Below are 22,470 nucleotides of genomic sequence, written 5' to 3' on the forward strand. Positions count from 1 at the left end.
TTTTAGTTTTATCTAGATCCCCAATAGCTACAGAAATGCTGCAGCTATTCTTCCTGGGGTCCGCAAAACAGACTTTACATAGTGACAGTGCAAACATACTTACATCATGACACACAACATACACATATCATACCTACCAAAACAGACAAAAAACAAAATACAACAAGACAAGGTCCTGATCGGTTAATAATACAATATAGTATAATTAGCATTTTTCATTCATTGTCTATGTTTATTTCCTATCAAATTCCCAATCTACTACTATTCAATATATACATAATCAGACACATACATAGCTATTCACATACCTACACACCTAAATATACATGTATATATATTCAACTATTTTCCATACATATTTTCAATATACATAATCAGACACATACATAGCTGTTACATAGCACACACACACACACACACACACACACACACACACACACACACACACACACACACACACACACACACACACACACCTATATACCGTATACATGTATATATATATATATATTCACATACTTTCCATACTTTCCTAGAGAGTGACAATTTTTCTTGTTAAAAGATGTTTTACAGAGTTTGAAATGAATTTTGCTATTTTCTTGTATAATATGTCTGGGAAGTAAGTTCCATTTTTGCATACCTCTGTACATGACAGTTTGCTTAATTGTGTTTGATCTTGCTTTTGGAAGTGTAAAACCTACATAAGCATGTATGGTAGAGTAGTAGTCTTTCTGAACTAAGAGATAGATTATTGTACAGAATTAAGGGAGTCTTTGTAACAAAAATATTCCTGATAAATACAAGGAGTGAGTAAATAATCTATTTTTTAACAAATAACCAAGCTAAACAATTGTGCATTGAGACAACATTTGTTCTATACTCACAACGGAGCGCTATACGTGCTGCTTTGTTTTGTACCATTTGTAATTTTCTTTAACATATTCATTAGACCATACTACAGGACAATAATCAAGATTGGAGAAAATTAAAGCTCGAATCACATGTTTGATAGTATTCCGCAACAAAAAATTCACACATCTTTTAACAACAGAAATACCACTACCCATTTTAACAACTAATTTATTTGTGTGTTTTGACCACATGATAATTTACTGTCTAATGTAATTCCTAGGAGTTTAGTCTCCTGGACTTGGTATAGTGTACCATCACTTTTCAGACATATTCAAGTTGTTTTTTAATTACCTGTGACAACCCACATGCATTTGTGACAGTTAACAATCTTTTTTTCAATAGGCACATTGGCGAAAACCAATCAATGTTCAGGTCCCCCATGAAATACATTTCATGACTAGAATCACACATGATCTAACATGTCACATATTTGATCTAGATACACATTATCCGCACTTGGTGGTCTGTAACAGCAACCAATCAAAATCGGCTTCAAATGAGGCAAGTGTACTATAGCCATAAAACTTTAATCTCACTACTCATTAAATCATCCCTAATCTTCACTGGAATATGATTCTGAATATAAAAAGCAACCCCACCCCCAAATGCATATCCCTCCTAAAAATGCTGAATCCATCTATTTTTAATGGCCCATCCTCACATGTTGAATCAAGGTGTGTTTCTGATACAGCTAAAATATGAAAGTTGTCTGAAAGTAAACATTTCTGATATATCATTTAACTTGTTCCTAATAGTGCAAATTTTTCCATGTGCTATTTTTAGGCCCTTCTTAGGTAGATTAGAATTGGTTAAGATTGACCTTTATGATAATTACCTTGCTCTCTATATCTAATAATCTAACAATCTTGAGAGCATTTTTGATATTTTGCAGTACATTGCATTAAGACTTGAAATGTGGCATCAGAGGTTGCACCCAAATATAAGGTGTTAATTTACCCATCATCCATAACCAACATTGCCATTGCACATAATAACTATTTGTATCCAGTTTATGATGTATTAACAATGAGTCAATGATTTATTGACTGATTGACAGATTGATCTGGATTGAGATTCTGGGGATTTGAAGCACAGGGGAATGAAGAGGAAATACCAACCTAATCTACAATGGCCACAAAAAGAGAAGAGCGTGCAGGTATGCCACCATGCAGATTATGCACTCAAATGCAATTTGTTGTGAATAACAAATCTCTTTGGATTATTCAATATATCATTCACCAATTAATTTTGATAGCTTAGTATAATGAGTGAAAAATGAGTTCATGTCTGTTTTTGTGTGTGTTGCTTTCATGTCTCTTCCTGGGTATGATTTGTACTGTGCAGGGTTGACTTACGGCACACAGGATGACTGTGCAGGGTTACCTTTTTATTTCTTTTAGTCTTTTTATAAGTGATACATTGCCCTGCTGCTATTTGCTTGACCTACTGCTATTTATTTTATCTCGAGTTCCTTTAATGTAACCACTCTCCTCTGTTTTATGTTTCTTTTAAATTGTTTTAAGTGTTTTATGTTTTTTATGCCTCGTCTTACTATATGTTTAATGTGAGGACCACAATGGAAATAAGCCCTCAGACTTTTTTGTGTTTTTATCCTCGGTGATTGATATATTGTCTGTTCTTTCATTACTATATGTACTGTTGTGTTATTTTATTTTATCAGCAAATAAATTCATTCATTCATTCATTCATTCATTCATTCATTCAGACTTACAGCACACAGGATGGGCCAGAAAGACAGGAAGAGGACGAGAACAAGTATCACTCAAAACAACGTGAGAGAGCATCATTTCAACACTATGAGCTATTCCACAACTATGTATTTATTTATTTATTTATTTATTTATTTATTTATTTATTTATTTATTTATTTATTTAAAAGACAGAACATTGACGGGACAACATGGGGAAAACAAAACAATAAATACAGGACAGGACAATTAACACAATTCTAGTCAGAAAATAAGAGAGAAAAGTGACATACCGGTAGGTATTGTATTGATCTACTGTATGTGTGTGTGTGTGTGTGTGTGTGTGTGTGTGTGTGTGTGTGTGTGCATGTGCGTGTGCGTGTGCGTGTGTGTGTGTGTGTGTGTGTGTGTGTGTGTGTGTGTATGCGCTCGTGCGTGCTTGTGATGTGTGTGAGTGCGTACGCATGCCTGTGTCACACAATTGTCAGAAAAGGAAGCAGTGCCAGGCTGGTATCCAGCCCCATATGAATCACAGTTGTCTTCATATGGGCCTCATGGACCCAAGCCCATCCACTGGCGAGGTTCAGGACAGATACCGTCCAAGACACCAGAGTGGCTGGTCAATGTAGGCGGCTTGACTTATCTAATGTTAGGATGCATTCAGGCTGAAAAATACATCACAGAATCAGTGGTGGATAGGCTTGCGTCTGGTTACCAGGCTATAGCGCTACTGGCCCTGACCGAGGTGGTGCCCTAGGCAAGATATGACTTGGCATCCACCCCCCCACCCCCCCTTCCCCCCATCTACCACTGCCACGAACCACTGTCATTATTATTATTAGGGGTTCAAGCCTTGAAGGGGTTGGAAACCCTATTGTTTTTACTCTGATTTTTATTATTATTATTGTTCCTGTTCTTCTGCCGGGACGCAAATTCCCGTGAGTTGGTGCATCGCAGAGACGGAGGAAAAAAATAGAAAAAATTTGCCCATGGCGGGTACTACAGCTATATTTTAAGTTTTTAGGCCTTTGCACGCCATAGGGCATTGTGACACCATCACCATCCCTTCCCTGTTTTTCTGCCGCAACGCAAATTCCTGTGAGTTGGTACATCACAGAGACCTGTGATGATAGAGACACAGAGACCTGACAGATATTGGTCCTTACTAAATACCATAGAAAATATTTTTTTCATTCTCATACTTTTTAAGCAGTGCAGCCGCTTTAATGCATGATTTTGAGCGTACTGTATGCACCTGGAGGTCAGTAGTTGATCTGGGCGAATCCACGGCTCAAAAAGGTTGAGAACCACTACAGCATCATCTAACAGCATGCTGCCTAGGGGTTTGTATGAAACAGTGTTGCATTGTTGCATTGAATCATGTCAAAGGGAGGAAGCTCTTTTGTCTGTTCTCACGTAAGAACAAATAAAAAGTGACAAAGATGCAGTGATATTTAATTGGCATCTGGGCCATGACAGGTCCTTGGCAGATTAAACAAAGACAACACAGAAACTTAACAGTGGCAGGAATCGTCAGGTGATACGCCCACACGAAACCCTTTCAGCTGCCAGCTGGCTGCCATCGCAAAGAACTGAACTTTGTTACATAAGGTGCACTGCTTCTGGAATGTGACAGAGCAAGTGTCAGTGGCAGCCATGAAGAACAACATTATCTCTATATCAGGCATGGAGCAGAGGCTAAAACAGAAACTAAACTTTTTGGCCGATATTCTTATGACAAGTCATAGGAAACATCACAGTAACAGGGAAAATTAAAATGTTTCGGGGCATTTTGGATAATTTCCAGTGCAAATTTAGCAATTGCAATAGCATTTTTATTTATTCAGGTCTCTATTTGTTTTTTTGCTTAGTTGCCTACATATGCTGCGGAGACCAGGAGGCAATTTGATGTTTCACATGCTTGTGCAGTGTAGGCTCACTCTCTCTGAAGTTCAGAGACTATGGTCCCTATCGTTGCATCGGCGCTGTTTCTAGGCCGAACGCCTGGCGCAGCTCAAATCAGTGGGCGTGGACCAGCGCAATTGATATCGTCGTGCTGGCGCTACACGCAGCCTAAAGCATTACAACCACGCCTTTTAAGCGTAAAATTATGCACCGTCATGCTCATTGGATAACTGCAATAAACGAATCGCACGCTTGCCTTTTTAGCTCCAATTCCAGTGATCCCGCAAAACCAGACGAAAGCCAAACGCTCTGCCCCCCCCCCCCTCCCTTCATCCAGTCTGTATGTCTGCATTATAGGCTATTATTCCATATTATTATGCTTCTCAAACCAATCTAACTGCAGTTTCAATACTGCAAGCATGTAAATACGCTACACTATAGCAAGATCAAAGTGAAAATAATGTTCTAAACGCATCAGCTAGAAAAATATAGCCTAGTGTAGTCATAGACTGAATTTCAATCATGGAAGACCAAATAAGGCATTACTAGAGCACCCCATGCTGTCATAACCCTCAGCCCAAATGACGTCACTAAATGACGTCACCATCTCCGACGTCACCTTCTCCATGACGTCACCTTCGCAGTGTGACGTCAGTTGCCCAAATGACGTCAGTTATGACATCATAAATGCCCTTCTCCTGGTACTATATAAAGCCCCCATCACCACAGCTTAAATCACACTTGTGCAGTCATCACTCACCTTGTGTCAGCATCACGCATCCATCCAGCATCTCCAGAGCAAGAAGCTTCATTCAGTCCAGCACCATGTCCGAGTCCGAAAACGAGCAGCAAAGTTTCAGCTCCACCATGGACGCTTTCCTCCAGAGCACATTCAACGCCCCGGCCAGCCTCGGGCAAATCCCCAATCCCCAGGCTTCATCTCCGGGCGTCACAGGCGTCTCATGGGACGCTCCCCTCACCAGGGGCCGCGGCCGCAAAAGAAGATCCAACGTCACGGAGGTCCTCGTCTCGCCTGGATCTCAGTCCGCACAGCACTCCGGAGACCGTGGCCGCAGCAAAAGAGCCCAGAAGTCCACCTCCAAGAAAGGCCCAGCGAAGCGCACCACGACCGCCGGCTCCTCGGCGGACGCGCCAAGGCTTCCAGCCCCTCCAGGCCTCCAAGATCCCCTGATCGCAACGATGATGAATATGGGCTTCTCGCCCGCTTGAGGAAGCGCGCGGATAAACCACCTCTCCCAAGCATACTGCTGGCAAATGTTCAATCGCTGGAGAATAAACTTTGTGAACTAAGAGCGCGTGCACAATACCAAAAAGACATAGCGCGATGCAATGTTCTGTGCCTAACGGAAACCTGGCTTACTCCTGACACAACGGACCACTCTATCGCGCTACCAGGATTCAGTGTATTCAGAGGAGACAGAAACGAACAATCCGGTAAGAAGAAGGGAGGGGGCGTATGTCTTATGATTAACGAAAACTGGTGTGTAAACACCACAGACATTGGGAAACACTGCTCAGCAGATCTTGAATATGTAATGGTACAATGCGTGCCGTTCTGGAGTCCTAGGGAATTCACGACAGTCACCATCATGGGTGTATACGTTCCTCCACAAGCGAACGTGACTGTCGCACTGAAAGAGCTGCAACGCGCCATCAGTGCACAGGAGACAAAACAACCCGAAATGGCCCTGGTGGTGACTGGGGATTTTAACAGGGCAAACCTGAGAGGCAGAATGCACACATTGTACCAGCACATTCACTTCCCCACGCGAGGCAGTAACACACTGGACAAATGTTACTCAAACATCCGACATGGCTACAAAGCCGTCCCTCGCCCCCCTTTCGGCAAATCGGACCACGCCTCCATCCTACTTGTACCCAGGTACAAACAAAAACTAAAAAGACAACCCCCAGCATTCCGAACCGCCCACTGCTGGTCAGACCAATCAGACGACATCCTGAGGGACTGCTTTGACCAAGTGGTGTGGGAGGAGTTCAAAGCTGCAGGAGACCTGGGCGAGTATGCAGATACGGTGTCATGCTTCATAAAGAAGTGCACCGACGACATAGTCCCCACAAAAAAAGTCAAAATAATGCCGAACCAAAAGCCTTGGGTCAACAGCGACGTCAGGGCTGCCCTTCACGCCAGGACCACCGCCTTCAGCTCTGGCACAACTGACCAATACAAGCAGGCACAATATGCCCTCCGGACCGCTATAAAAATAGCACGTAGAGATTATGGAAGGCAGCTGGAGTCAAAACTGGACACTAACAACCCCAGACACCTGTGGAGAGGGCTCCATGCTGCCACAGACTTCAAAGAGGTGAAACGACAGAACCCCAGCACATCACCCACCCTACCGGACGAACTCAACGCGTTCTACGCTAGGTTCGACCCCTCTGCCAGAGCGCCTCCCCTCCTCCCCCCCCCCCTCTCCCACCCCTCTCCCCCTCTCCTCCCCCCCATCACCCCCCCCTCCCTCCTCCCCCCCACCACCCCTCCCCTCCCCACCCCCCCTCCTCTCCTCCCCCCCCACCTCTCCCCCCCATCACCCCTCTCCTCCCCTCCTCCCCCCCCTGCCACCTCTCCCCCCCCATCACCTCTCCCCCTCGCCGCCCCCCCACCACCCCTCCTCCTCTCCCCCCCCCAAACACCTCCCCTCCCCCCTTCCTCCCCCCCACCCCCCTTCCTCCCCCCCACCCCCCGATCACCTCCCCTCCCCCCTTCCTCCCCCCCACCCCTCAGCACCCGCACCCCCCCCCATTCCCACCTAACCACCAACCCCACCCACCCTCCACCCCCCACAGACCGCCCCCTCACCATCACTGAGGATGAAGTGTGCCGGTCGTTCCTGCGTATCAACCCACGCAAGGCGGCCGGCCCGGACGGCATCCCTGGGCGGGTCCTCAAGGCCTGCGCCCACCAGCTGGCAGCCGTGTACACAGACATCTTCAACCAGTCCCTCTCCCTCCGACGAGTTCCCTCCTGCTTCAAGGCAGCAACAATCATCCCCATTCCCAAACAGAAAAAAGTGACCAGCCTCAATGACTGGCGCCCTATAGCCCTCACACCAATAGCCAGCAAGTGCCTTGAAAAGCTGGTCATATCAAAGATCCGTCCCACACTCCCCCCGGACCACGACCCGCTGCAGTTTGCATACCGCCCCAACAGGAGCACAGCGGATGCAGTGGCACACGTGCTCCACACCGCCCTGTCCCACCTGGAGGGGAAGGACACCTATGTGAGAATGCTGTTCGTGGACTACAGCTCAGCATTCAACACCATAGTACCCTCCAGGCTGGTAAGCAAACTCAGGGACCTGGGACTAAACACAGCGATGTGCGACTGGATCCTGGACTTCCTGACAGACCGCCGCCAGGTGGTGAGGGTGGGCAACCTCACCTCCTCCCCGCTGACCATCAGCATAGGAGCACCCCAGGGGTGCGTCTCCAGCCCCTTCTGGTACGACCTCTACACCCACGACTGCGTGGCGACTCAAACTTCAAACACCATCGTGAAGTTTGCAGACGACACAGCAGTCGTGGGGCTGATCTCGGGGGGCGACGAGACGGCCTACAGAGAGGAGGTGAGGGTCCTGGAACAATGGTGCCAGGACAACCACCTCTCTCTGAACGTCTCCAAGACCAAGGAGATCATCGTGGACTACAGGAGAGGGGGGGGCACACACCCCCCAATCACCATCAACGGCACAGTGGTGGAAAGGGTGGACAGCTTCAAGTACCTGGGAGTCAACATCCACCAGGACCTGACCTGGGCCGGCCACACCGCCACTGTTGTCAAAAAGGCCCAACAGCGAATACACGGACTCAGGCGCCTGAAGAAGTTTGGGCTAAGGAAAGAAATCCTCAGGGACTTCTACAGAGGCACCATTGAAAGCCTGCTGACTGGCTGCTTCACCGCCTGGTACGGGAACTGTACCACCATGGACCGCAGGGCGCTACGGAGGGTGAGGCGCGCGGCCCAGCACGTAACAGGAGACGAGTTGCCAGAACTGCACGAACTGTATAACCAGCGGTGCCTCAGGAGGTCCCTGAAGATCATCAAAGACACAAACCATCCCCACAACAGTCTGTTCTCCCGGCTACCCTCAGGGAGGAGATACAGGGTTCCAAAAACACGCACAAATCGCTTGAGGAACAGTTTCTTCCCGCAGGCCACGAGACTCCTAAATATGCACAAATAGTGCAGTAGTCGTACCGCAGTACCGTACTGCAGCTGCTACTATTACGGATGCCTAACGTTTAATTGTAAATTTAAGTGTATGTTTAATAAGGTGCCTAACGTTTAATTGTAAATTTAAGTGTATGTTTAATAAGGTACATGCTATTTGCACATGTATGTATAAAACGTCGAATTTGGAATGTCTGAACACGTCTAACGTATGCACATGACATGTGCACCTATGTGCAATGAATATGCCACTGTCGTATAAGCCACCGACTTGTCTTATTGCTTATAAGATGCCTATTTCTTATTGCCTTATTGCTGTCTTATTGCTTATTGATGCCTATTTCTTATTGCCTATTACTTATTGCTGTTGCCTATTTGTACTATGTCGTAAACGGAGTCCACTGCACAAGAATTTCACACGTGGTACTTGTACCATGGAGTGACAATAAAAATCTTGAATCTTGAATCTTGAATGTCTTCACTGGTCGGGCCCCTCATCGACATCGATGCCCGGCTGAGGACGTTCGCGAGCCCCACGCTCCCCACGGCAGCACTGGCCCAGGTTTCAGGCTCGTATCGCATCTCTTCCGGCGGCCGCACTCATTGCAGGCCGGGTGCCAATCAAACATGCATTTAGTCCCTGGTTTCAGTCAACGTTGCGGCATTGCTGCTGCACTCATTTCAGGCCGGGTGCCAGAGCAACTCTGTCCCTGCTGCATACGGCCGCTTCCCTCTCCCGTGTCCATTCGGGCTTTTAACAACATGCCTCTAGTCCCAGTTTCCAGTCAACCTTTTCTTTTTCATAGCATGTTTCCTCTCTTACGCATCCAATCCATCGATACAATCCCAGTCATTTAGATAAAGTATAACCCTTGTAAACTTTTCCGGCCATGCTGAGTAGCGCGCTAGCTACCTGGCTAGCCACCGGCCTTCCATGCTATACTGCGCATGCGCGCGGCTGGTCTAGCGTTGCCAAAGATGCGCACTGCAAATGCAAGATGCGACACTATCGTCTCCCGTCGCATGCTTCAGGCAAAATGGCGATAATCATCGTTTCTGCTGGTGCCTGTCCTTCAAAATATAAGAAAATGTATAGCTCAGCGCTAGAGTGGACCGGCTTGAACGTGGGAAAGCGGGGTTTGAATCCCGTGTGCGCGCTGATATTTTAATTTAAGATGTGGTGAAATATGGTCTAAATCTGAACGTTCAATAAACGTCTGCAAATAGTGGGTGAAAAAACTTTCACTTTCAAACCTTCCTTGCACGTTGCTCGCGGGTGGTTCTGGCTTCAGCATATGCTTGAATTAAGTTTTGTTTTGGGGGGTATTCTAGAGGTGAATGGTTGCAGAAAAGAGGCACCATGAGTTCCCTACTTTCTCCCAGTAGGGAATCGATCTTCCTCTACGAGATTTACTCTGGTATTGCAAATGCATACGAAGCTTCAGTCTCGATCATAAACAAAAGGTGCTCCTCCCAGTCCACCATGGCTTTAATGTGCAGTGCAGCATCACCCGGCTTTCCGTTATGCATAACTCGTCAGGTCAGCAGAGCTCATTCCCCGGTCACGGCGCAGTAGATTCAGCAGAGCACATTCCTGGTCACAGCACAGTGGCTACAGCAGAGCATATCCCGGCAGCGTTGCCAGACGTACGATAATTATCGTACCTGTACGATAATTTTGACCTCTGTACGATGTACGATCAATAATCCCCAAATCCCCCAAATGTACGATAATCTCATCATTTTGTGACACTTAGACGAATCCTACGTCTATCACTCTATCTGTTTATACAATCATCTCTTCAAACAAACATATTTGCAGCTAATACGTGCAGGGTGTTTTGTTGTCGTTGCAACGCAGGCCGAGACCACAGTGTTGAAAAATCATGCCAAGTCCAAAAAGTAGCCTGTGATCAGCCGCAGCCCCCCGACATAGGCGCGCCAAGGCACGCCGCGCTGGGGAGGGGGCGTACGATAATTTCACTCCAAAAACGATAATCTTGACCCTCTGGTACGATAATTCAACATTTGCCATCTGGCAACACTATCCCGGTCACAGCAGTGGCTCAGCAGAGCATATCCCTGGTCACAGTTCATATCCCCGGGCACAGCACAGTGGCTTCAGCAAAGCATACCCCGGTCACAGCACAGTGGCTTCAGCAAAGCTTATCCCCGGTCACAGCACAGTGGCTTCAGCAAAGCATATTCCCGGTCGCAGCACAGTGGCTTCAGCAAAGCATATCCCCGGTCTCAGCACAGTGGCTTCAGCAGAGCACCACCCTGCCTCATCCAAACAGTACACGAGAGTCGCCATAGTCCCCGCCTCAATTCAGAGCTTTCCAGGGCAAATCCAGTTTTCCAGTTCCATGCCAAAGGCGTCCCTCTAGCTGGGGAAAAAACCTCCGGGCCCTCATCATCTCTCGAATTCCTGGGCTTTAATCTTGACACCAAGCTTATGCAAGCTCTCTCCCCCTCGAGAAATCGTCTCGCATCCACGAAATAGCCCAGTCCCATTCAGCAGCCAGCCACATTTCAAAACGAGACCTTCTGTCTCTGCTCGGCCACCTGAATTTTGCCATGCACATTATTCCCCAAGGGAGGTCATTAATTTCCAGGCTGCTCGATTTAGCATCTTCAGTCCCCAGCCTCCTTGACTCAGTTACCCTCAATGAGGGATGCCGATCCAATCTCAAATTCCGGGCACACCTCTTAGAAAATTGGAACGAAATCTCATTTTTCTACGACGAAATCGTCTCGTCTGCCGACGACTTAAAACTTTTCACAGATGCAGCACATTCACTGCTCCCCCTCCCGCTGGACGTCAAAACTAATCAAAAGGTCATGGCACGAAAACCGTGTGTCTCCACAGCCAGTCTCTGCCTCAACTGAACTAAATCCACCGTACAACAGCTCAGCCGAGGGTGCGGGTGCAACTCTCCCGAAGTGACAGTACACGACTGTCAAAACAAATGAAAAAGGCCCATAATAGACATACTGTAGACACGCAACTTAAAGTCAAATCCAAGGGGAAAACGTACTTATTAACAATGGTCAGCCCACCTTTAATATTCCAAATGTCAAAATGCACAAATCAGAACGTGCATCTATTAGGAATAGAACAGATAGATAGGAAAACTATGAGAAAAATATCAAGCCTATCTTTGCCTCATACAATTTGGGATAAAGTAAGTGCACAACTAAAGAATATAACATTATGTCTACTCATTTTTAGACATTTTCATGCCATAATAATATAATGCTAAAGGTTAAATATTGCATCTTTAAGCCATTGCTGGCTATGCTCATGCAGGTTGTTGCGACCTTGGTCATTACTGACCTTAAAAATGCAGGTCATCGCTGACCTTTTTTCTTTTGGGGGGGGTGGTCCCTTCCCGGGGGGGTCCTCCCTTCAACAACTGGGCTGCCGTCCTCATCAGCCATGCGTCCTACATCCATTCAGTCAGCCCACGTCCTGACAAGTCAGCCAATGTCCCGACAATCTGCATAACCCATCATTCCGGCATTTGCATAAACCTCAATCAGCCCTTGGCCCCCTTTTCCTCATCTCTCCCCATCATCACATGACAAGATCCTGGTTCATCCTTCACTTCAAGACCACACTCCAGAAATGCAACATCCCTGCAGAGAACTATTCCAGTCACTCCTTCAGGATCGGAGCAGCCACATCAGCAGCCATGCAGGGGGCGTCCTCCGCCTCCCTTCAACAACCGGGGCGCTGGTCCTCACCCGCCTATGCACCTTACATTCGACCAGAGCAAGACACCATATTATCAGCCCAAAGATCCCTCCTTCCATGACTAAAGAGGCAACAAGCACTTCGTTGGTGGTGATCAAACTCTCCTTTTGCTCATCAATGCGCCCATGCCCGGGCTATCCACATCCACTCCCTTGCATCCCCGCTTTGCCTTAAAAAACCCCGGTCAGCCCCTCATCTCCCGACATGCCTAAATTCTCCCCCTGTCAGCCCACGACCTGACTAAAGCATACCCCAGGCCAGCTCCATGACCCCCGTTTTCACTCTCCCAGTTCCTGAAATAACTTTAAATTCCTTTGGGGGATGTCCTATCTCATACAGCACTGACGCCCCTCTCTCATAAGCAAGAGGAGCGTCACATCATGGAGTCATACGCCATACTCAAACTGTCTATTCTGATTCAATAAAGTTTGTTAAAATTATATTACGAGTCTCTCATGATTGAAGTGTAGTCATAGACTGAATTTCAATCATGGAAGACCAAATAAGGCATTACTAGAGCACCCCATGCTGTCATAACCCTCAGCCCAAATGACGTCACTAAATGACGTCACCATCTCCGACGTCACCTTCTCCATGACGTCACCTTCGCAGTGTGACGTCAGTTGCCCAAATGACGTCAGTTATGACATCATAAATGCCCTTCTCCTGGTACTATATAAAGCCCCCATCACCACAGCTTAAATCACACTTGTGCAGTCATCACTCACCTTGTGTCAGCATCACGCATCCATCCAGCATCTCCAGAGCAAGAAGCTTCATCCCACCACCTCCCCAGATCACCACCAATGTTATGACTCCTGTTGGAAACAGATCCCCTTAAGGGGGATGTCCTATCTCATACAGCACTGACGCCCCTCTCTCATAAGCAAGAGGAGCGTCACATCATGGAGTCATACGCCATACTCAAACTGTCTATTCTGATTCAATAAAGTTTGTTAAAATTATATTACGAGTCTCTCATGATTGAATTAGATTGGTGAAAGTTTGTCCAGAAAGATATCATTTTCTCTCGCCTGCTGCAGGAAGGATGATGCACATAAATATAGCCTACATTATGTAAAGTCATTGCATAAATGTGTTTTTATTGTAAAACTAAATGTGGAGTAGGGCCAAGTTATTGGAGCGGACATCACAGTATAGCAGATAACAGTAGAAGCTTCCGAAGCACGTTCCGCTGTCACTTATCTAAATCATGTTAAATCCACACAGGGTATATATAGGCTCAAGAGGACATATATGTTTCACATAGGGTGGTGTTTCATTTCCATGTTTTATTTGGTCCAATATTGAAATCTTCTACAATTGCAGGTTGTCTTACCATTACACATTATTTTAGATCTACCTTTTATATCTATTTCGGCTCATTTGGTTGCTATTTAGTAGCGAAATGGAGGACCCAATTGCATGCTGGGACAGGGACATTCACAGGCAGTAAACTTACAACTGCTATTTCCTATGGGAAGCTGGGTGCTGCTATGTGTTGTGTCTGTCTGAGCGAGGAAGTCAGAGAGAGAGAGAGAAGGGTGACAGAGAAGCGGCAGAAGAGCACTGGCGCACTGAATAGGCCTGGTTTCAGAGAGAGACAGAGAAGGGTGACAGGGGAGAGGCAGCAGAAGAGCACTGGCGCACTGAATAGGCCTGGTTTTCAAAGGCGCAAAGCGCTAAATTTAGGGGGGGTGCGAAGATAGCAGTACACCGAGATTTAAGGCCGACACGCCCACTTTGGCCCATTCTGGGACTGCGCCACGCCCATTCGGCCTAAAGCGCATTTGGCAGCGTAAAGCCATATTGATATCGTCCCAAAACAGGCGCAAGGCACGTTTTTTTGCGTTTAAGGCCCGTTTTAGCGCCGAAGGCCTGTGGGAGAATAGGGCCCCATGAGTGTACTCTCTGAAAATACCTTGAAAGTGTTATCATTTATATGGTCCGCCCCCCTCAGTTGACTTTATAGCATCGTCTGATTTTTCTTTCCGACCAAATGTACAATAGACCACATTTCAATTGAAAACTCTCCTCCTTGTACTACCGTGGCTCCTTTTTCCTCTGATAGCCTGCTGGAACCTCCTGTAATTGGTCAGAAAATCCGAACCATCCAAAAAATATTTTCACGCTACAATGAACCGAACCATGGTCCAGTTTGATCCGGACAGACCACGGGCCCTATCTTCCGACAGGCGATATCCCCTAATAGCGCTTGCGCACCTGTTTGCGCGTGCCTTAAGGCAGGGAAGATAGCATTCCGCCTTGCGCCGTCCGCCAGGTGTTCTGCCGAGTTTTGCTCCCCCGCCCAGCAGCAAAAAAAAGTATCCCCACCTCATGGGAGCATACTTGTAATGATTTATACAGAAATGTAACTGTTTAAAAGTGATATAATTGTCTGGTAGATGTGACCTCCCTGATTTCTAAGTTAAAACAGCCCCGAAATATGTTGGGGATGCAATTCTCAGCGGGGTGCGCAAACGTTCATGCCACGTGTCGCAAGCGCAAATTAGAGCCGTGCCAAAATCATCTGCGCCCCCAAATGCCTGCGCAAACGGGATTTGGGTGGTCTTAACTACCAGAATTATTCACAGGCGTGGCCAGGCAATGCTGGGCATTACGTCAATCAAAACCAATCAGATTCCTGTCTCGCAATGGCTGTTTGCGCAAGGCATGCAATATGCTGTAATTCTCTCAATGCGTAATAGAGTGTACTCACTCGTGCGGGGACAGAGAGAGCTTATTGACAGATCGTCTGTGGTGCCAACGACCCTCCGGGTTATGACGGTAAATAGCCTATGTCCATTGTCCAACAAGTTTTCTCGATTCATTTCCCTCTTTGCGATGTGATAAAAGTTTTTCAGTGAGTTATAGTTGATTGCCTCACTGAATTATCTGCTAATACCCAATTTTAGCAGCATAATTTGATGTCCTGGCCTGACAAGGCTGTGCGTAATGACATATCCAAAAGGGATTTTACTTGCACTGCGCTGCGCTGCACTGCATGGAGATTATGGTGCCCAACCCAGCGCAGGGAGGTATTTGCGCGTAAGAGGTCCTTTTCAAAGCTCTTAGTAATTGCGCGCTGCTGACGATAGCATAATGCCATCTATCACCAAATTTTAGCACTGCAACGCCTGCTTTGGCTTGTGGCAGCCAATGCCCAGTACAATTATCACAATTATCACAATTATCACACGCTTGTGTCCGCCCCCAATTTGCATTGCGCATGGCGTTAAACGAGCGCAAATGCTAAATTAGCGCTTTTGGGAAGATAGAGGCCGACCTCTCTTCATCGGACCTAAGCTGCTGAGAATGAATGATGCCAAGCAGAGTAGGGATAGGGTGTGTGTGTGCACGGGCGCGCATGTGCGCGCGTGCGTGTGTGTGTGTGCGTGTGTGCGTGCGTACGTACGTACGTGCGTGCGTGCGTTTTGTGTGTGGTTGTTTTCTTTCCTGTCAAACAAGTTTTTTTGTTTTCTTTTCTCTTCTTTCCTCTCAGACATTTTGTCTTTCCTGTTAAACAAGCCCCCATGTCTCTTTAAATGCAGGCTACATAATTGCCTGGCACTGGCACTCTTGTTTGTCCCTGTGGTTACAGGCAGACATGCTTCAGAAATACACAGAAATGATCAGAAATAGCTATATCAGTCACTGAAACTTTATCAATACTGATGCAAGTGTTTCAGCACCACTGATCATTCCAAAAACAATTTGTAAAATGGATTTTCCTCTTTCTCTTTTAGGCTTCTTGGACTTTCTCGCTAAACTTGGACTGGAGAAATTCTATCCCAACAAGCTTTCTCTTCGATCACTCCTGGAGATCAACAAAAACAACATCTTTGATAATGACGTTGAATCAGTGGAAGATATACCATGGTGTTTTCTCAGAAAACTCTTTAAGATCAATGCAGAATGCAGGAACTGCACACATCTATCAAACAGTGATGAGGAAGACTATGATATGTTTGACCTAGACCTTTCTACTGCAGATGAATCCACAGATGACACTAAGGTTAATCTTCTTGACCTCATCACCGCACTCTTCCTATGTGCTGACAGCTTCTTGCAACAGGAAATGGCCCTCAAGATGTCAATGTGCCAGTTTTCTGTTCCTATGCTCTTACCCCATGGCAATAACAGTCAGACGTCGCTGATGTTATGGGCTCTGAGAGGCATCCTCAAAGAATGGCGTCCACATGATATGTCTGCATCAAAAGGGTTTGTGGAAGACAACATTGTTCAAGCAAATATACCACTCTTTTCCTTCGTAAGGCTGAAGAATTGTAGTTTATCCAAGTCTCAATGTTTGAATCATGTTCTCAGCACTGGTCAGCAGAATCACAGTTTCTTCATACACAAAGATATGGAAGGAGGAACAGTTCAAAGAAAAATCAGTAATGGATTGGTAGAGGTTTGCTGGTACCTTCCTTCTGGTAAAGAAAAGCTTGATGCATTTCCAAGGCCAATTGCCGTTGCCAATTTGAGAGGAGAGGTTTGCAAGTCACTAGCAGAATTCAGTTTTCTTTTTCAAGTATCAACAGCTACCTTTGTATTCCTGGACAAAGTTGAAGAACCTGAGCATAGCATTTTGAGTTCTCTTCAAGATGTGAGATCCAAACTCTTCATAGTTGTTAATTGCAAGGAGGGGGATGCTCGTGAGAACATGACGTCTGTTAAGAACACAGTTAAAGCCTTGGATTTGCCAAAAAACCATGTGAAAATCAAAGATCCAAAGGAAAATGTCACAGAGTTTTCTAAGAAACTTTGTACAGCCATCAAGACAACACTGACAGATGTAACAACCGTAATAAACCTTGAAAATATGCTTGGTAAAGCTATTGAACTTGGTCTGTCTGTGGATGAATCCAAAAATGACCTCCAAAAGAGAGCAGCAGAGGAGATCATGAAAGAGATTGGTGTGCAGAGTATACCAGAGTACAAGAAACAACAGCTTCCTTTGCAAGGAGATCATTGGAAACAGTTAGCCCGGTTAGAGAAGGAGGAATGTAGATTGCAAAACGCTGGTGAATTAGGAGTGGAAGAATACAAATGTCAGCTACAGGCAGAGAAAGTAAGCATTAGGAAGGAGCAAAGCCAATACGAACTATCTGGAGCAATGAAGACATTTATTGCAACCTTAGACACAACTAACACAGAGGAGAGAGACTTTTTTCTCAAGTGGATGAAACTCAAGCTTGATGCACAATCACGGACCAAACTGTCTGCACTGCGCAACAAATTCAAAGAGCTATGCGAGAAGAAAGATACAAAGCGTATTGCAGAGTTGGATCACGCTTTGCTGGAAAGCTCTTTGGGAATAGAGCATTACATGAGAGAGATGGGACAGATCTATGAGGCTTCCTGCTTCAGCTCAAAAAAACCTTCTGATGAAATATCTCGTCTTCCTGAGTTGGCTGCTGAAATGCTGTTAGATGGATATCCTTTAGAGCTCTTGGATGGAGATGCTTCCAACATCCCAGAGAGATGGGTGACTGATGTGCTGATGGAGCTTCACAGGAAGGTTGGAGAGAAGAGCAGACTGTTAGTACTGACTGTGTTGGGTGTACAAAGTACAGGGAAGTCAACGCTGCTCAACACCATGTTTGGTGTGCAGTTTCCTGTCAGCAGTGGCAGATGCACGAGAGGAGCTTTCATGCTCTTCCTCAGAATTGGAGAGGACATGCAAAGCGACTTGAATTGTGACTTTATACTTCTCATTGACACAGAGGGTCTGAAGTCTCCTGACTTGGCACAACTGGATAATAGTTATGAACATGACAATCAGCTGGCAACCTTGGTCATTGGTTTAAGTGATGTCACCATTATCAACATTGCAATGGAGAACTCAACAGAAATTAAAGATGTCCTGCAAACGGCAGCTCATGCATTTTTAAGAATGAAGGAAATTGGGAAAAAGCCAGTTTGCCATTTTGTGCACCAAAATGTTGCTGGAGTTTCGGCTCATATGAAGAACATGACAGAAAGAAAGCATCTCTTGGATCAGCTCAATGAAATGACCCAGATTGCAGCTGAAATGGAGAGACAGCCTTCGATTAAAGCATTCACAGATGTGCTGGAATATGACATGGAAAAAAACAACTGGTACATCCCAGGACTTTGGCATGGAACTCCTCCGATGGCACCAGTGAACACTGGTTACAGTGAAGCTGTAGCAGATTTCAAGACAAATCTCTTGGAGACCCTGAAAAGTGACACAAACATTGAAGTCTCACAGATACCAGAGTTTCTGGATTGGATGAGTAGTCTCTGGAAAGCAGTGAAATATGAGAACTTCATTTTTAGTTTCCGGAACACTCTTGTGGCTCAAGCCTATGACAACCTTTGCCAAGAGTTCAGTCAATGGGAATGGGATTTCAGAAAAGAGATTCTCTCCTGGCAGACAGCAGCAGAGTTGGAAATCTCCAATGCTGACAATGAATCTGAAATACAATGTTGGAATACACTGGTTGCATCAAAAAAATCAGAGGCAACAGATAAAACATCAGTCCAAAAAATTAAAATTATGGATAAACTTGAGGCCTACTACAAAAGGAAAGACAAACATGTAAATCTGATAGAGAAAAACAAAATTGACTTTTTCAACAGTATCGATAGTCTTGCAAATGAAATCAAACATTCTGTGAATAATACATTGGATTGTGCCCTTGAGCTAAAAATAAGCTCAAAAAAGGCTCAGGACATTCAGAGGAAACACAGAGATGTTATTGAAGAACGGGTGATGAAGTTCCTAAGCACCTGCAAAAAATCATCGCTGACCGATGATCAACTGAGAGATGAGTTTAATAAGATGTGGGAAGGAGCAATTGTAAATGTGTCTGTCCTGAAAGAACGAGATATATCTAAGTGTATCCTCAGGCAGTTGAAAAACAATTTCTCCAACAGGATCAGTGAGGAATTGCAGAATACAAAAGACCTACATGAAATTGGGAAGGATTCATTTAAGGCCAGCAGTAAACATATAGACCTTCGCTTTTGGCAGAAGATCCCGTTGTTCAAACCAAAGATGAAAGCAGAATTGCAGAGCTTTGTAGACAATGTAATTGAGACTTGCACACAGTTTGTGAAGGATACTGCAAATTCAAACAGAGATTACAATGACACTTTCACAAATGATCTTCTGAAGAAAATAGACGAATTCCTTATACAAAGCTACCAGAGCCTCAAAACAAATGCCAAATTTGAAATTGAGCTGAAACTTCACATATGTGGCATTGCTTCAAGGAAATTCCTTCAAATGCACAGAAAATACTTGTCAGATAAGGATCCCCGAACTCAGCTGGAGAAGTACAAGACTCAGTACTTGTCCGATTTTCTCGACTTATACAAAGAGAAAGATCATTGCCAACGCAAAGCAACTGATTTTGTGCAGGTTTGTATCAAACCTGCTGTGGAAGAGTACATCAATAGATCTCTTGGAATAAACATTGTGGAGGAAATGACAAATTGCTATTCACTAGAGTACAGTTCACGCTCATTTTTCCAGTTTAGCATTCTAAAAGAGTTGCTGGAAAAGGAAGACTTTCAGAGTTTTGTCAAGTACATTGGTAAATATGAAATATATGTTAAAGATTGGATATTTCAGCAAATCAAGCAAAAAATGTCAAAGGACAAGACTCTGTGCAAACTGAAAAATGACAATCTGGAGGTAATAATAAAAAAAACAAGAGCAGCAATTGATCAGGCCTGCAAAGGAGAGGATGGCTCTCAGTTGCCAGATAATGAGAGCATCACAGAGCTCATCAACAATATGCGCAATAACTTGAAAAAAGACATCTCAATCTCAATGGAGGCTGTAAAAGGCGTACTGTTTCAAATACAAAGCACATGCCATCCATTTACCAAGAGCGTCATTAAATCATTAACTGACTTAAAGGAAGAGCTCCAGCAGGAATTCTCAGAGTTTGAAGACATCACTGAGACCCTGAACAAACTTCCCATCAAACCACAGGATGAGCTCTTCAAGCGGGTGTTTGGCTGTGGACAGCAATGCCCCTTTTGTGAAGTGCCATGTGAGGCTGCAGGAACAGGCCACACGAAACATCATGCAGCTGTGCATCGGCCACAAGCTCTTGGTACATACAGAAATGCAGATACTCAGAAGCTGGTGGCATCAACGTGTACAACTAACGTGCACAGTGAACAAAAATTCCGAAATGCAGAGACCAACTGTAGGTCGCATCCTTACAAACAATACCATGACTACTATCCAGACTGGAACATTCCTCCAGACCCCTCCATAGAGGCATCTGACTACTGGAAGTTTGTCCTGGTGAAATACAATGAGCGATTTGCTAAAAGGTACAAGGCCAAACCAGCTGATGTTCCAGAGGCCTGGAGGAGCATCACAAAGGAACAAGCACTCAAGGGTTTGAAGGATGCCTTCAATATGAAATAAAAAATGTACATTCCTAGCTAAGTTAATTTAAGACAAATTTGAAAATGCAAGGATTCTGCAAATGGAGCTATAATCACACTCCAGTTAAGACAGATGTGGGGTCTGAATAGATTAAGACATTCACTATATTTGTTTTCTCCCCAATTGTACTTTCCAAGTAACTGTCCTGGTCATTGCTCCGCCGATCTGGGGAGAGCCATAGACTACTAGGCTAGCACATGCTTCCTCCGATACATGTACAGTTGTTGCCAACCCCTTCTTTTCACCTGTCAGCGAGGAGTTTAACCAGCAGGATGTAGCGCATGGGAGGATCATGCTATTCCCCCCAGTTCCCCTTTGCCCTGAGCAGGCACCCCGACCGACCAGAGGAGGCACTAGTGCAGCACTCAGGACTCATACCACACCGGCTTTCCATCCGCAGACACGGCCAATTGTGTCTGTAGGAACATCTGGCCAAGTCAGAGGTACCACTGCCAGGAATTTAACCCTGGTCTCCACAGTGGTAGGCAAGTGCTTTTACCTCTACACTACCCAAATGCCCCCAAAGACATTCACTTTAATTAAAGACAGATTAATAGTGATTGAAACTATTTTTTGTCAGCTGAAGGCGAGTCAACGTGTTTATTCACCACAATTAAGTACTTGTCAAGTATTTTGTAACCTCTTACAAATGGACAATAATTCCATTATTTCATGATCTATAAATAATGTATAATGTATAAGAATAAGACAACTTCTTACATTTTTTTAGACAGATGATGAGTTGAACAAGCCATATTCAAGTTCAAAAACTGGAAATATTTTAGTAAGCCAAGCTTTGATTTTTGACATTTACTATATCACAGATATTCTTCCATGTTTATTTTTGAAGATGGGAAAAGCTTAGTTTGATCTAAGTTACCAGCTAATATAGATGATGCTGAACTCCTGACACATAAATTTGGGCCGTTTGAAGCCCAATTTAGGCCGTTTGAAGCCAGATTTTGACCGTTTGAAGCCCAATTTGGGTCGTTTGAAGCATGATTTGGGCCGTTTGAAGCCCAATTTGGGCCGTTTGAAGCCAGATTTGGGCCGTTTGAAACCCAATTTGGGCCGTTTGAAGCCCAATTTGGGCCGAGTCCAATTTTACAATGAGATGCACCCACTTTAACCCTGAATAAAGTAATAAAACCACTAGTAAACCAGTAGGCGGCGCCTGGCCTGCTGTTCAGTGAGTGGCCTGACTGCGGGCACCAAAAAAAAAAAAAAAAAATCTTTTTTGCAGGCCAGGCCAGGCCAGGCCATCGGGCATTTGCCCGACGTGCCCGATTATGCAGTCCGCGCCTGGTATCACAGTCAAATGTTTTTATTTTAATGATTGAAAATGTTTTCCTTTAAGTTGCCAGCTAATGGCAGTGGATACTGTATCATTAGGTCTGTAGATCATTGAACTTCTGTCTTATCTTTTTTTAGACAGAGATGAGTTAAACAAGCCATAGAGACAGTCCGCATGTCTGGGAACACCCACAAAATGTTAAATGGCTGGCGCGCGAGTGGGGTAAAACCGCCCATATAT

The 22,470-nt window shown here is 45.2% G+C and overlaps 1 protein-coding gene across 1 annotated transcript; it reads left to right on the forward strand.

Annotated features, from left to right (window-relative positions):
• The first annotated feature begins 1,994 nt into the window (after window positions 1-1,994).
• LOC310791411 (up-regulator of cell proliferation-like) lies at window positions 1,995-22,194 on the forward strand. Its single transcript, XM_083653107.1, has 2 exons — window positions 1,995-2,068; window positions 16,243-22,194. Exons 1-2 carry the CDS (start codon window positions 2,041-2,043, stop codon window positions 20,913-20,915), a joined length of 4,701 nt encoding a protein of 1,566 aa, XP_083509233.1. The 5' UTR covers window positions 1,995-2,040; the 3' UTR covers window positions 20,916-22,194.
• Window positions 22,195-22,470: the final 276 nt, after the last annotated feature.

The sequence above is a fragment of the Poromitra crassiceps genome, assembly GCF_964638095.1.
Source record: "Poromitra crassiceps genome assembly, chromosome: 16".
Lineage (NCBI taxonomy): Eukaryota > Metazoa > Chordata > Actinopteri > Beryciformes > Melamphaidae > Poromitra > Poromitra crassiceps.